Raw genomic sequence first — 16,852 nt, 5'->3', positions numbered from 1 at the left:
GATTACTCCATCAAAAGAGAAATCAAATCAGCTTGATGCTACTCCTAGTTGACACATATTAGCTATTTTTAGTGTCTGCTATGTCCCTATTGCCTGTAAAAGGATTTTTAAGTTAACTTGTTCTGGTGTCTTTTCAGGTATTGAATTAAAACTGATGAGTTTGTAATCATGGACTTGCTCCTTTAATTTTTTTTCTTTCTGTGTATAGAGACCTTAGGTTTTTCTTTCTCCCTTTGAGTCTCAGTCCTTTGGGATTTCGCAAAAGTAATCCCTTTTGTTTTGGAAGTAGATTTGGCAAATCCTTTACATTCCTTTTGCTTGCTTTCAGTAGCTGGTGCCTGTCTGAATATCTTTTAAATGATCTTTAACACTTCAGAAAGAGAGTGAGCTGTTTCTATCTTAGCTAGACTTGGAAACATAGTTAAAAGGGTGCAGAGCTGTCACAAACAGTGTGGAGGTATGAAATTGTATGCAGTTGTTATCAAAAGTCTCATGACATATACTGCCATGTCATACAAGATCTCGAAGCTCAAAGACCGCAGATTAGAAGGTCTGTAGTCAAACACAGTTTAGACCCTGATACATACTGTAGAGAGTCTTGCATGCTGTAACAGCCTCCCAAAGGAAGAGTTGAATTCAGCTCTTGATAGCTGCCCATAAAACAGAATGCTTCCTTCAATCAACACCTGAATTAATGGGCTCTGAATAGTGGTACCTTGGTGTATTTTAATACATTGTGATATTCAGATTAGGCATTAATTAGCTAATTTAAAATTGTGGTTATATCTTAAAATACCTCTCTACATGAAAAAATGACTCTATTGCAATAAGTCAGTCAATCACAGAGGGTTTCTCCGTAAAAGCTCCTTAATATTTCTGTAACATTTACAACGAACAGCTACTATAAAACAAGTTTAACCTGCTGTGGTTAATGCTGTGTATCAGGTATAACATCCCTTATTCTGCTCTATCACAGCAAAATATGTTTCTGCCACCCTCCTCCCCCCAGTTGCAATCAATGGAGGCTTTGTTAAAGATCATCATTATAGGTCATTCCTTGAGACTGTAGTGGTTTGGAACTGTGTGTAAAATCACTAAGTCTTTAAAGTTAAAATCCAAAATTTGTCAATTTAAGTACTAGCCTTTGTGGGGGTTTGTGGTTAATAGCTCTAAATGAAGTCAAAAAATGTTTGTATTTGCTAAGAGCTGGCAGGTTAAAAATCTTTGCTTGTACTACTTATAAAATTAGATTATAATTTTATTGAAATATTACTGGAGTGGAAAAGAACTGATATTCCCAATGATGCTGTCCCTGGCATCAGCAGTTAGTGAGCAAGATTCAGGAAGAAAAACTCCATACAGAACGCATACCTTTGTAGCAACCTCTGAAGCAGAACCTAAAGCTAAGGTGTCATTCAGAGTTCAGTGTTCAACTATGATAAAATTGCCTGAGAATACAACTTGCCTTCCTATAGACTACAGATGATCGTTAAAAGAGGGAAGAGAGTAGTGGTTCAGTGGTTCAAGTTAATTCAAATGCAGGAAAAAAGTCGCTAGGAAAATGTCTAACAAAAAAATTTTGTCAAAGGTTGTTTGTTTAGAAATAAAACACTAAAAATAAGAATAAAAGTACTTTGGCTTTAATATTCTCTGCAATGAGGATCCTAACACATTCTTGGAGAAAGCCACAGAAAGGCTTTTAGCAGAATCTAATTAGTTAAGTAACAAATGATTTATTCAAGGCAAGTAGGAAAACCTTTCTGTATTTTTTCAGGCCACTTAAAACAGGCTTCATCACTGATTTCCAGTGTTTGGTGTCCAGGAATAAAGGAGAAATCAGGGATGATTGAGGTGCATATTTAGGCGAGGATCCTTGCGCAGTTTCTCTTCAAGAGCAAGATATTTCTGTGGTGCCATTTGTTTTTCCCTGAAACAAGAAGGGGGAAATGTCAGACAAAAACAGTAGCAGGGTGTCGAACAGAATAGTCCACAGACTATTTTCAGTGCTGCATTTCTGGGAGAGTTAATTTGTAGAACTCCTGACCACCCCTAGACATTGTATTCGGTCGTTCTTTCCCATTACCTCTGGAGCCTTAAAGCCAGAACGCGGATACGGAACATGGTTTCAGAGCAGTAGGCCAAGAAGTCAGCTTCATCTTCCATGCTGAGCTGATTCTGGTTTTCCTGATACCACTGATCCTTCTTCTGCAGCTCCTCTACCTCCTGATGAGGGAGTGAGCAATAAGAATTTGGAGTAATAGAGAGGAGAGTGAAGAGCAAAGATACACAAAAGTGCAACTCAAAGTTCAGAAAGCCAAGCTGAAGGAAAGCATAAATAAGAATCATCCTATTTTTGAAACAGGGACTGAATTTGACCCTAGGGCTACTCCATCATTTGATCTCACTTTCTAAAGACAAAAAAATATATAAAGGCATGTTTATGGCTCCCTTAACATAACCAAAGGAGGTTTTTTTCTTGCTTGCTCTTATAATGAAGAAATGTGTGTTACCCTCCTGCCAGACCAAAAGAGACTCCAGTAACATGCACATCCCAGCGTGAGGCTGGGGATACCTTTTGTAAGTGAGCTTGGATGATGTTGGCCTTGTGAGTGAGATGATGCTTAAAATCTGTCAGGCAGTCTTCTTTGATGCGCAAGGCCTGCCACTTGCTCATTTTCTCTATATTGCAAATTTGAATAAGAAAAGGTGCCAGGTAATCTAGATCCTGTTCCTCTTGTCCCAGGAGGTCATCTTCCATTAAATTGTTCTGGAGGGAAAAGAATAAAAAGAGTTGTGATCCCATTCACTTGTGTCCCAAACATCCTGTAATAAGGCAAAATAAGAGCAAAGGCCAAAACACTTACACTACCCTATGAAGGAAGTAAAATAATGTTTCTTTTTCTTAGTCTGACAAAAACTACTGCTTTTCATTAGCTGTATCATACTAACCCTTTGCTGATACGATTTTTATTCTGTAGTTTACTTTCTACTGTGCTTTTTTAAGATCTTTCCTATTTTCTTTGATTGTAAAGATGTCTCTTACATTGTATTATCCATGGAGATGTGAGAAGGGCTGCACAAAATGCAGCAGTATTTGGACACAAATAAAGATTTAATAAAATAGAGATTTAATAAAATAAAGATGCAGCTTGGATTCAGTTATCACAGTCTTCCCATAATCCCTATTAAAATTAACTAATTCTTGTTATTTTCTTTTTTTTCTATTAGCTAAACAAAATAAACTTATAATGTTATTCTGTGACGTGTTTTTTTTTTTTTTTTTTTTCAGAAAGCCAGAACGTCATGGCATGACCATGCTGTATTTTCACAGGAAGTTAACTGAAGCTTTAATGCCTTTATACTTGCTAGGGATTTGGTCCATTATATTTTAACAATACTAGAAGCTCTTCAGAGAGAATTCCTTAGAAAGAAAACCTTAGAAATAAATACTGAAAGCGATGACATCTACCTACCATAGCTTCATACTCTTGTCTTCTCTTTTCATTACGTTCTGTATCATAAATTGAAACTGTCAATTTGATGTCTGCTTCTTCATCCTCACGGATCTTCAAAATTTCTAGCACCTTCCCAAAAAATCAGGAAAAAAGACATCTTGGTTTTCTCATAAAATAGCAACAGTTCTACATGCTTGCCCTGCTACCAGGACAGGTGCTATATACAAGAACTATAGCATATGACCAAGTAAATTTTAGGTAAAGATCTATATGAATATGTTCATATCCTACTGATAGATCAATCTGATAATGGACTTTATTTTTAAAGAGTGTCACACTATATGACATTTTGAATACAGTTATTGATATTATTCATTAATAAAGCTGTTCTGGAGTCAGAATTTTGCCACTGGTTTCGAAATTGCACTGTTAGCTTTGGCTTATTTCTTTGTCCTAACAGGGTGTGCAGTACAAGCAACGTGAACCTTTAGTCTGTTAATACATCAAGACTGAGAAAATGGGTGAGCTAGTTTGTGGAGTCACAGTTTACACCCTCCAAATCTCTAAAAAATGGACTTTTGCAATCTAGTTCTTAAATGTTAATAATGTTCTGCACTAATATTTTTGTGCATTCCCTCTCCAGCTCCTTCAGGAGCATCCCTTCCTCAAAATCTTCTTCTTTTTTTTTTTTAATCTTCAAATCTAATAGCTTCTTTGCCCCCATCTGCAAGAATAGATATGATTATTGTGAAGTAACTAAAAAGCGTGCTGAAAATATGGATTTGTTACACAGGTTACTGTGTGATTAACAGTACAAGCATTCTGTTTTATGACTTACTTCCCTACAGTTGCTCTTACAAAAAATCATTTCGATATGTTGTTAGTTGCTCTCTGAAACTGTCTCCTTACCTGAGAATGAAGAGTAAGAGCAGGATTTGGAAAGTGACTCCCCATAAAGATATTAAAGATACATCTTCACTGAACAATGAGTTGGTTGCAGGCTTTGTAATTCAGCACATAGGGCAGCTTTGTGACACTAGAATTTTATTTTTATCACAATTTGTACTGGGAATGCTTTGAAGGCCACTGAACTGAAACTGTTTCCACCCCTACTGAGTTTGACAGCAGTGTGGAGAACTCCCTGTTACCTCCGTTGCAGATTCCCAGACTTCGTTCTTCAGCTGCTTCTCTTCCTCTGTTAGCTTCTGCAGCAATTTGTGCAGATGGAACAGCTTCTTGTCTGCCTCAGAGGACCCCACCTGGAAGGAGATAGGCTAGTGAAAGACTCTCTGGATGCATGGGATCAAGTACTCCACTAATATAAATTAGCATCATTTTGCTAGAGTTAGTATAGTGGCACTGATTTACACCACTGAAACATCTAACCCATGGTCAGTAGTTAATTGGACTTCATCTAGAGCTTGCATCAGTAATGCGAACCAGATTGCATGTTTTGCACTTCTTTGCTGATGCTGCTGTTACTTGGTTGGAACCAGTTTTACAGCATTAGAGATGAAAAGACAGCACCCTAGCAATTGCATTCTGTGTATTCTCCCCAGTGGGACATACAACATTAAAAACAACTTGCATAATACATAAATCCTATACAATATAAGTAATATATATACTATACTTGCAATATCTTTTTGATTTTCCTAAGCACAATTGTGCAGCATCACTGCAGACCTTACAGGTAGATTTCTATTCCTCATTACAGAGTTATGTCAGTGACGTTAGTGGAATGATCCCTCTGCATGATAGTACTCCACTTGTTTGGATTTTTTTGTTTGTTTGTTTAAGGTGCAATGCTGTAAGCCTCAGCATCTTGTCTGTATCTGCTGGGTAAGTTGTAGCAGATTTAAGCAAGAATGTGATACCAGAAGTCCACAGCAGAACTGGAATTAGAATCCAGGATATTTTCTGCTTCTCTGCAGCAATCTCTTGTTGGAGAGAGAAAGGCAAAGGAAATTTCAGCTTTCTTACAATGAACCAGTGGGACTGAACCCAACAGCTGCTGCAAAAGCATCTTACACAATCTCAGTGGCTGTGTCTACACTGCTTGAAGACCAAGCCTGGAAACATGACCTCAGCTTTTCATGCTACACCAAGTTCTGCATGCCTAGTCACCTTCAGCATATTAGCACATCACCAGGGGTGTTCATGCTGTCATCCAGGAGGGCTGTATCGGAAGGAGGCATGCAGATGGAGGACAGGTAGAGCATGAAATAGGTCATACAGTCCTTTCACTGGCATTTTTTAACCCTCCCTTTGTATCTCTGTGATCTAAAAAACTTCAGGCTGCCAGTCGTTTGTACCTGGTATGTGATGCACATTTCTGGGGTCATGATGATTTCATTTCCCTTCCTATCCCTCTCCACCCCTTTGAAGAAATTCTTCTTTGAGGCAGTGATGTATTTATCGTTGAGGTGGTATGTCAGATTGATTCGCTCCTCTGTGATCAGAAAAATACGTTCTGCTACATCTTCATCAGCAGGCTTTTCTAGGTTTCTGCGGAAGCACTCCTTGATTTGCTAATGAGGGATAAAAAAAGATGGCTGCCAGCTAGATGACACAGGAAAATTGCAAGATTTATAGATAGCTGGGTAAAAAAACGAGGTAAAAATTAAGCCTTTCTGTCTGGACTGTGATGGCATCTCTCAAGGGCTTGGCCCATGGCCATACTATTCTTTTCTGTGGCTGAGAAAAAGCACAATCAAAGCTGCTTAAAGCAATATGGAAATTTTTATTTGTAGAGCTGAGTACGCTCTTCAAGCTTAAAGTTAATTTGGGATGCATCCCTGTCAGGAAGCGCTGTATTTTGGAACACAACAAAGTTTTCCAGATTCTCCAACACAGGGAAAGGAGAAGGAGCACTTTGGGTAATAGTCCAAAAGCATGCCACTGCATGGCCCTGCCTTAGCAGGTGCAGTGTCTGAGCCACACTACCAGGTGCCAGGTGTGGGTGTTTTCCTGTTCTTCAAATCAGATCTGACGAAAGGGAGAGGCAGATTACCTGTTTGTAACAACTTACTGCCTGCAATCAGAGTGATGGTGATGTTATGGGGCATTTCACCAGGAACCCAAAGTGTTACGAGTTTGGGGTCAGAATATGAAATTATTTGACTAGTTTTGAGTCTTGTGAACATTTCGATGCAAAATCGTAGCCAAGCTTTTTTCCTTTGACTCATTTTCCAAGTCTCATTTTCCTAGTTTCATTCTAGCCTGCTCAATGCAATTTGTGAGGACTGGTCACGTCGTGGCTCTCTGTGTCAGGAAAGTAACTGCAAGACACAGCAGCTGAACAAGGCCTGGACGTCTCATCTAGGGCTTTGCTTTGGCTATGTCCAGTGAAAATGAATCTAAAGCATTAAACAATACATTTTGCAAAGTATAAATATCACAGTGACGATTATTATTCTGTTCATGTCTTGTCCATACCACTATAGGCCGTGGGTTAACGTCAGTTCTGGTGCCAGCCATATGTATTTTCTTCACTCTTTTGCCAAACTCCACGTGCCGAAAGTACAGGAAGTCATCCCGCCCTACAAAGTATTCAGACATCTCACTGGCATTTTCAACGCGTTTCTGGAGGCCGTCAACTCGTGCCTCATTGTAAAACTCCATTGTACGTTCAGTCTCTGGCTCCGTTGATGTATAAATGTGTGCTTAGGACATAGGAGAGATTGCATACATTTTCAGAGTTAGTAACAATAATGCTAGTGACCACAAGTTTGTCAAGAGGAAGCCTGATTTTCTTGACAAGCCAATAAATCACAAAGGTGATTATCTAGTGCATATAAATGTCTGAGAAGGGAATGCTATCTCCTCACTGCTCCGTGACGATATGTCAAGGCCTGAGGATGGCAGAACAGTCCTGCTGGACTGTTGCCTTCCTTACACAGTTAGGTATTACTGAACAAAACCATGGACCAGTACAGCCTCCTGGTTTGAAATAGCAATAGATGTGATACAGGACTTTCTCCCCCTCCCCCCAGCTGCACAACATTGAGAGACAGAACATAATACTAAGGAGAAACTTTATATTTTTGTTACCTCTAGTAGTAAAAGTAAATTATATCATTATATGGATTTTCTCTCTTACTGTGGAAAAAAAATCTTTGCTCTCTGTTATGCTGGAGGGGGAGGGCTCCCCAGGATTGGGAGAGCACCACCTGAACTCTATCCTCTCTGTTGGAGACCTCATTGTTATTAATCTAGGCAATTCATCTCAGAAGTCTGCAGTATCCCCCTCTGGGCTTCTGCCATTGCTAGGAGGGATTCACATGAAGCCCCATCAGCTGCAGCTGCCTTGGCTGTCCAGATGAGCTCGAATACCTTTAAGACCTAGAAGGTGTCCTGGGCAGAAGTGCTCCGTGATCAGCTGTGTTTGTTTGTTCACTTCTCTCATCTCCAGCTTGTCTTCCCGGTTTTTGAACCATTCCCTCACCTCCACTACTTTGGTATCTGTCAGGAAAAAAATCATTTCACGGCCTTACATCAGCCTGCTGGAGATGGTAGGATTCATCTGATGCAATGTCAGTGTCTCTGCTGATACAGTCAGAGGAGACAGCGTCAATGTAGTCACTGGAATTGTCCTTGTGCACAGGGATGTTTTGTAGATGAATCCTAGTTTACATTTGATTAGATGAATTATATCTGAAAAGGCCTATTCCTCTCCGTCATTAAGAACTAGAGTGATTAGCTCAAAGGGGAAAGGCAGCATTGCAGATGTCTAAGATGAGATGAGATAAATTCTATCCCAGAAGTTCCATGATATTATGAGGAGAGAAGGGGAATGAGACAGGGGCCTTGCCCTATCCAAAAGGGCTGGAGACACGAGTTTGTATGTCCAGTTAGGAATCTGCATGGTTTCCTGGTGCAGCTTTAGAGTACAAAAATATCCTTATTTATCCACACTACATAACTACATAACCCTTCTCATGGTTTCTGTCAGCACTGATGGGAATTACAATGCTACAGTTGTTAGATCAATTCAAATCAACCTTCTGTTTCTCTGAAGACTGAGAATCCAAGCAGCTGACCTGTGATACAGCATCACCATTTGGTCATGAAACAGATTCAGACTCTACTAGAGAATCCTACAGTTGCTGGAAAGCTTTGGGACTTGATGGACAGTGAATCTCCAGCTGTATCTGGAGATGTGGTAGATAAGCTCCTCACAGGTGTGAAAGGAGGAGGAGAAAGCACAAGAGAAACCCTGGCAGAAAGAGTTGCTCTGGTACCACATCCCCTCCTGTGCCTTCCCATTCCCACATCCCATGCTATGTTTGCTCATTGCATCCACTGTGTTCACTTATCTGTCTTACAGTGTGAATCTGCGTAGATAGTAAGGCGTTGGATCAGCCCATTTCTGTTCAGATACGGTGCCCATTTCTCCAGTTTTGCTTTCTTGTACAGTATCACCTTCCTCCCTTGGGGACTGCGGGTCTCAAATTCTGCAGTGGGCAAGGAGGATGTTAGAAAAACTGATTCCCCTGTGCTCAGCCCCAGGAAAGGGAATTCAGGTGGGAAAAAGCCATGATCTGAGGGGAACCATGCATTTCTCAGTTGCATTCAACTTCATAATCGTTTGTGAAGCTGCTCAGACTCGGCCTGTTGTGCGTTAACATTATAATAGTGACTAATAACTCTCGCGTACAATGGATATTAAGTAATGCATCAGTGGCAGTCCCTTGTGCATAATGATATCAGAAAGCCCATGCCAGGTAAGATCACTCAGCTAGCAGGAAAACAGCCCCCTGGAGGTCTGAATAGTATGTATGTGTCTGGGTGGATTTCCCACCAAGGATGAGAAAGTGCACTGAGCAAAGGCATTCAAACTAATAGTTGCTGCATGCCTTGATACACTGCATTCACTGCTGTATCTTGTCTATCCTGAAGAAAGAACTCTTAAGTGAGACAAGCAAAATGTCCCTTTTCCATTAAAAGTTTATCCAGGGTTAAGCAAAAGGCAAAGGAAAAATAAGTACCTCTGGGAGATATCTGAATTGGGGCTACCCAGGATGGTGGCATATCAAACCTCCTGTCTTCCTCCTCCTTTTCCTGTTGAAGCAGAAGCAGAGATTTCCATTAATTGGCAGCTTCTCTTAATGTGCCAAGAGGCATTTTGGTTCTAGGGAATGCTGTGATGCGATTAGGCTGCAGCTCATGCAAGGCTTAGCTGGTCCTGAGTGACACAGTGGTACAGTTATGAGAGAGTTAAGTCAGCCAGACACGCAACAGGGGCAAGCAGTGCACTGCAGTTTACGTGAAAGAGGAGCTTTACTGCATCCCCATACTGTCACTAGCACATCCCGACCCCACTCTAAAGAAATGACCTTCTCATGGTTGACAGTCATGCTGGACAGGGGATGAATGTGGCAATCATCATTTGAACCAATGATCGGTTTATTTTATATAGCCAATGGAAGGCACTTTGCTCCCTGGTGATGAGCATGGGCTTAGAAGATTAGATAACAGGGGAGAATGTGCAGTTATCAGTGTTTCTCTGTCATACTGTGTTGGTGTAATGCCTGCATTATCACACTGTGTTCTCCCACCAGGAAAACACAGCATTTTTAGTTTTAGCACATAGTATTTTTGGTGTATCGGAATATATGTATTATTTTTACATTCTCCAACTAGCAGGAGAGCAGGATGCTGACCAGCAGAGAGAGAGAGAATCTAGGAAAGTTTCACTGGATTTTATTTTTTGAAAACTATTTCATCCCAATGTTCAGCGCACTGGAGTTTGGGTGCTAATCCCAGACAGGCTTTTCTGAGCCTTTGGAACTCAGCAGACTACACAGATCCCCACAGCTATTTAGGAAACCAGAAGTACCACTGTGTTGCACACTGTGACTGAGTGGTAGAGTGTGAATAGCACTGGGGTGACCTGCTCCAAAGACCACCAGAACTATTGGAGCTTGAGAAGAAATACGTGCCAACCAAAACGTAGCTAGAGCAATTTTGATTCAGCCTGGAGAGGGCAGCAGGCACACAGACACATACAGGCGCCCAAACACGCACCAGTTCCCTACAGCATCCCCACTGCAAGAGATCCATGGTCTAGGTCACTCACCACATTGTCCATATCCCTGTCAAATAATTCTTCTTCCTCCTCAACATCTGGGAGCAGCAGACGAGGCTTGTCGGTTTCCAAAAGCATGAATTCCCAGCGGACAGAGTCACCCAAGTCAAAGATGAGATCCTTGGCCATACAGAAGAAATCCACTTAGCTACAGAGTTGTCTCCCACTCTGGAGGCTAAGGCCAAGGATCTAACACTAAACTGAATGCTGTTTCTGTACATTACATGCTCTGGACCTGGCTGGGTATCAGAAAGTTTAAGCACTCCAGACAAACCCTGGATCTCAGTGAGGTGAGCTTGTCAGACAGACCCTTGGCTGGCTGGCTGGACCCCAAAGGCTGCCCCTGTGCTGGGAAGACTGCAGGCCCCTTTCCTCAAAGTGCCTCTGCCACAGCTGCCTCTGTTCTGGGGCATGTATGGCACTAAGGTCATTCACTTGAGCCTAAAGTTTGTTCTAACTCAGACACTGGCCTCCCAGATTTTATATCAGCTGAGGAATAGCTGAGGCATGGGAAGAGCATGAAGATTCCACCCTGCCCTAAGCCAAACCAGACTGACTCAAAACGTCCTCCACACTAAAAACTGTTGTTGAGGGAATGGGTATCCAGCCACACCTGACAACTGGTATTTAGCGCTGTTGTGGCATTGGGTACCCCACAGCCATAAGCTACGTCCACAAGCTGTCAGAGACATCCACAACCATAAAACAGGTCTGCAGCACTACAGGCCTTTGGTTTAATAGGAGTGATCCTTATCTGCTAGCTCAGTGTTTGGGGTGTGATGGAGTAGCTGCAGATACAGGACCTAGAATCTATGTAACCAGAGTGATCTGACCTGAGCCAAGGCAAGGGGATGCAAAGTGGAAGCCTAGATTGCCATGGACCTCAACTTTCCCAGGGATCAGGTCAGCCCAATGGCACATCAGCATAGGGATGTTCAAGGGATGGTTACCTTACAGCCGTTCCAGCAGTCCTGCATGTTCACCCAGTAGTTCCTGTGGTTCCAGACACTCTCAATACCAAGGAATTGCTCATCCGTGGTGCTGTGGCTGTTTCCCGTAAAGGGGTTGATGAAGAAAGTCTCTGGAACCTCCCTCTTCCCCGACAGAACCAAGACCCATGCATGCACCCGTAAGCCATACAAAGGGTCACGCTTGGGCTTTTCTGTTTCCTGTAGTTCAGAGGACAGAGCAGTAATTGTTGCCATTTTAATCCAACCCCAACATAATCATATTCTCTCCTTCTCTGCCCACTTCTAAAGATCTCCAGGCACTTAACACTCCTCAAAACAGTGATGCAGCACATACCCAGTATTTATTCGTATGCCATCTCACACTGTGCTATCACAGACCAAATGCACATGACTAAGGTCACGGTTGTCTTGTACCTCAAGGGTGGAGGGTGGTGAGCTCCTTTCCTGGAGCCATTACCTGTGTCTCAGCTGCTGCTCCTGGACTTTCAGGGTAGGCTGAACCTGTGGCTTTCTCCTCTTCCTTCCTTTCCTTTTTCTCTTGGGCCTCCTTTTTGGCCTCTTGCTGAAGCTCAAACTTGCTCTGCAGGTCTGGAGGGGGCTTAACTCTATACTTGCTGGACTTCTTCTCTTCCTGTTTTGGAACCTGCCTCCACAAAAGCAGAATATGGCTGTGAAACCCAGCAGGCATCAAGGGAAAGGAGAAAACAAATGGCTTACAGATACCTTGTGGTTCCTGGTCTTTAGCAGTCTGAAGTATTGGACCTGATGAGCTAGGAGTTCAGTGAAGCCAAAGAGGCCTCTTAAGGAACTGTGGAAAACAACTCAAAAGATCCCTTTGGTGGGGTTCCTCCTTGGTACTTATTGAAAAACAGTGTGTATCTAAACTGTTCCAGGTAGCCTAACTCCAGAGCTCACTAGCAATGGGCAGGCTGAGGATGCATTCTGCCCCCATGTACCCCAAGATCACTCCGCATAGATCAAGCATGGATGGGCCTAGTAAACCAACAGATATCCCAGAAGGCCAGTAAGCACTCACAGAAGACTTTCATTCCCTCCTGCAGCAAGGAAACAGGGGAGATACCATGCTCCCAGGCTCTTGTTTTCCTAAGCACATTGTGGACATTACATGGCCAAAACACCGACAAGCTATTGCCCTCTCAAAATGAGCATCATGACTGGGAAGTACATGGGATGCTGGGGTTTGGGGCCCTGCAGCCTGCCCTCAGGCTCATCTTTACTTCAGCATGGACATAGCAGAGATGCCAGCTCCCCTGGCCTCCAAGGTACTTCCTCTTTCTTACCAGTGTTCTGGTTAACTAACCAGAACCATCAAGCTGGGCTCCTCCCTACCTGTTTGTTGCTAGGATTCTCACCTCCTGTGGCTTCCTGAGCAGTGGGCACACTTCCAGAGTCTCATCCATGGTGCATATATTGTGGGTGGCATATCCATTCACACAGTAGGCATCATATCCAGCTCCAATCAGCATGGAGCACAGCAGCACACTGAAGTCAAAGCAGTTCCCTCGCTGGTACTTCAGGATAGTGGTTGGAGAATACAGCGAACTGGGCTTGAAAGAGAGGGACATATGTTCTCAATGCTTGTACTGTGAAGCTGAACCCTGCCCAGGGGAGAGAGCTGGAGAGGGAGGGAACACTGGCCTTTTCTCTGGGCTTTGTACTCTTAGGGAATCTGTTATGTAAAACTGTATCAGCCTATGGAAGTGACCACTTCCACAGATCATGAATGTTCCTCCCAAAATAATCTGGGGAAATTCCCATCTCACCCCAAATCTATTGACAAATTTAACCATAGGGAGAGATGGACAGGACAAACTAGACACACTGCTGAGAATCTAATGCCAACCACAACTCCAGGGTGGAGCTTACCTCCGTCTCTAGCTAGTCAGACTGCATAGTTTCAAAGCAAAACACCCACAAGCCAAATTATAGTTTAAAGGAGGGAATATATTACCTTTTGGCTCTTACTGGTGACCAGGCAAAGCATGGGATCAATATGCACATAGTGCACATATAGAAATTCTACGTATAGAGTCTACTCCCAGGTCTCAGACTACACTTCAGGTGATCAAGACATTCTCTGTCTGCTAAACAGGAAAAAGTTTTCTGTGGTCCCAAATGCCAGAATTTCTCTTGGGACTCTTGGGACACACTTGGCCCATGTGGAGTTAGTGTAGATTGCCTGGGGCACTAGGCAAGGCATCAGCAGTCCTTGCTAGCTGAAAGTGTGGCCCCTTTGCTTTAGCTGATTCACACCAGCCAAAAACTTGCCCCTATTCTGGCATCATCCCTTCTTCCCATTCTGGAAATCTCCCTTGAGCCACCTCAAAATATTCCAGGTATTGAGAGAGAAATGTGTAAAACCCCTAAAAACTGCTCAGTGAAGTCTAGAATCTCTTAGGTTTCATATGCTCCTTCTCTCCAAGATCTCTAGGTCATGGAGGGAAAGCTTGGCTGTCATTGCAACCCACTGCAGACCTGTTGGTCATCTGGGGTGACAGAGAGCAGGGTCAGACCCAGTCTTATAGAAATGCTGCTTAACTGCTTGACCGGGACAATGATGTGCACATAGTGGGAATACGGGTCCAAATAGAGCACACAGGGCCTGTGAGAGTTGGGGGTTGGCCTAAGAATGGAGGGGATGTTGGAGAAGTCAAAGCCCATTATAAGCCCTTGGCCATGGGGCTGTTTCTGATAGAACTGCAGCCTCTTTCTTACCGGTGCAATAGGGGACTTGAGGAGCTCCATGGTGAGGTAATCAGAGACGAAGCTGGCACAGCCTTCCCAGTGGTACAACTCCGTATAAGGCAGAAGGGTTGGTCTCACCGTTGTGCTCACAAACTTCTGTAGGACAACAAGAAGGCTTTGGTTAGCTAACAGATTCCTGTCCCTTGTCCAAAGCTATCCTCAGACCACCCCTGGATGTTTCAGCTCACATTCAAGACGTCCCTAGACTGTTAGCATTCTTCACGCATCCTGAGATGGAAAATGCTTAGGGTTGAGAAGCCATCTGCTAAAGGACACTTCTGTTTGTTTGTGGCTAAATATTCAAAGTCATCTCAGTCATATTACAGATGCAAGGGATTTCTACTCTTAGTTTTCAAGCAAGACAAATAGCTACTGCTCTTTCTAGCTTCTACACTCTCTGGCATTTTTTGCCTTATATGATATTGATATAAATGTTGGGGGAGATTGAACCAAAGTAGCAATTCCACATGTCCAGGGTAGTATCAGATTCAGAACTAGACAGCAGCTATGCAGCTTGGACCCAGTCCTACAACAAATCCAAACCACAAACCTTCACATGTAAATCTGTCCCAATAAATTCTGGAAAACTTGGAATACATCTAAGTCTGGATCCAAATTCTGTACCTCTGAGCTTCAGCCTAGATAGAAACTCATCTGCTTCACATGTTTATTTTATTTTCCTTCTTTATGTTTCTGTTGTCTCTCTTGTTTCCCACATGTCATGTTGCAGGGCTGTGAGCTGCACACAGCCCGAGTGTACACCACTGCTGTGTCAGTGGTCAGATGGGCTGGTGGATCTGGACAGCTAGGGTGCTACTGGGGTGCTGTGGGTCTCCTCAGAGTGCTGTGTGCACAGCAAGTGGGTTCCCATTCCTTTTGGCCAGGAGTGATGGCAGATAGGGCCACTGTCCTTCCCCACTATTCAGCCCTAATGTAAGTCGCCTGCCCCCTCTGCTGTGGCCCAGCCCCACACCATCCCATACCTCTACACCACACTCATTGACTGGATGAAGGAGAAGTGGCTCACGGTCGGGGCACAGGTGAGCATACTGCTGAAGGAAGTTGTCAGCAATGCATAGCAGCTTCTTTTCCTCTGGAGAATTTGTCTTATAGGAAGACGGTAATTGAGACGTGTCAATGGAGCTCCAGTCAAAATCGCTTCAAGGGCAGGAGGAGACAGAGAGACACAGGTAATGAGCAGAGCGTGATTCAGGCAGGATGACCTGCTATCAAAATGCAGCAGGGACTCCCTGATTCCCAGGGAAAAGTGGGGAATCATAGGCAAAGAGGCACAATTTGAAGTATGAAGATGCCAAGCTTCTCAGGAGTGATGGCAAGTTGACATACACCCAGAGACTCAGGGGGATTTTTGACAGAGCAGTGAACAGTTGAAAAAATTTTGTATTATCTTCTTACTCACACATGGGCCCACTTATAGATAAACACATTCGGGATACCAGGCACACAAACTCATTCACATGCACACCCCTGCACATGGTGACCACAGAATGTGCAATCCCCCCAAAATGTTCTCCTCTCCACAGACTGCAAAGGGACATCCCCTGCTCATCACAATAAGGGACAAACACATGCAACTTACGGTACATCATTTGGGGTGCAGGCTTGGTCTACGGACAACTTTCTCCCCACATCATATTGTTTACCACTGATCTCCAAAGCTTTCAGCTCTTCTTCCTCTCTCTGCTCCTCTTCCTCATTCTCTTTCAGGACCTCCATCCTGCCTCCTCTTGGGCACTAGAGAAAAGCACACAGCAAGGTAAATTTGGGAGTGGGATCAGATATACAGCAACACAAAAACACTTCCACACTCTGGGCTGAATGATTTAGTGTGTGAGCATGGCTGAGGCAGCCAGAACGATTCCAAGTCCTGCAACAGAAGAGGTCAAACACTGAATGGGAATTTGGACTGGGCCCAGTGACTAGGTGGCTGAGAGGTGCTGCTTTGGAAATCCGGTGGTTTCATCAGGCTAAGGACCCTTTCACCCAGGCCTTGCCTCAAACTGGGACCACTGCCAGCTGCTTCAGAGAAGTTGTCCCATGAGGGGCTCAGATGCCTTCCAAAACGCTTGACCTCTTTTACCTTTATTGTGATAATTCTGCATATGCCTGGGCCACCTTGGCCACAGGAGAAGGAAGGCTTGTTCACCCCCGGCCTCCTGTCCAGGAGAAAATGGAGAGCCTTGAGTGGTGGGATGTGACATGTCCCCAGGTTGCAGTCTCAGACCTCAGTGCATCCCCTGCTCCAGGGCAGTGGTGCCAGATGACAAGGGGCTCTGAAAATCAGCTGGGCACCTGGTCCTGGCTGCTCCTGCTCGCTGCCGGGCTGTCCTAGGCCGGGCCAGCAGCCCAGTGCGCTGCCGGGGCCTTAGGGGATGGGGAAAGCAGTAAAATAAGCAGCAGAAGAGCCACAGCCTCTCTCCAAGGACAGGGTTATATATTGCAGGGAGCTTGAGGGCTGAGGGGGGCTGGGGTTGCTTCCCCCAACCCCCACCTTGCGGTCAAACTGACCCCAGCGCGGAGGCGATAGCGCCTGCAAATGGAGACGCAGA

At 43.8% G+C, this 16,852-nt stretch overlaps 1 protein-coding gene across 1 annotated transcript; it reads right to left on the bottom strand.

Annotated features, from left to right (window-relative positions):
• Positions 1-1,768: 1,768 nt before the first annotated feature.
• Positions 1,769-16,019, bottom strand: DRC7 (dynein regulatory complex subunit 7). Its single transcript, XM_062586566.1, has 17 exons — positions 15,883-16,019; positions 15,266-15,440; positions 14,253-14,378; positions 12,890-13,084; positions 12,025-12,159; positions 11,496-11,714; positions 10,537-10,665; positions 9,446-9,518; positions 8,783-8,911; positions 7,791-7,919; positions 6,894-7,120; positions 5,771-5,986; positions 4,604-4,714; positions 3,474-3,584; positions 2,573-2,767; positions 2,084-2,223; positions 1,769-1,927 (listed from the first exon to the last, which is right to left on the bottom strand). Exons 1-17 carry the CDS (start codon positions 16,017-16,019, stop codon positions 1,837-1,839), a joined length of 2,538 nt encoding a protein of 845 aa, XP_062442550.1. The 3' UTR covers positions 1,769-1,836.
• Positions 16,020-16,852: the final 833 nt, after the last annotated feature.

Source organism: Rhea pennata, chromosome 13 (assembly GCF_028389875.1).
Source record: "Rhea pennata isolate bPtePen1 chromosome 13, bPtePen1.pri, whole genome shotgun sequence".
Classification (NCBI taxonomy): Eukaryota; Metazoa; Chordata; class Aves; order Rheiformes; family Rheidae; genus Rhea; species Rhea pennata.
The sequence above is the reverse complement of the archived record's forward strand: the minus strand, read 5'-3'. Positions and strand labels throughout refer to the sequence as shown.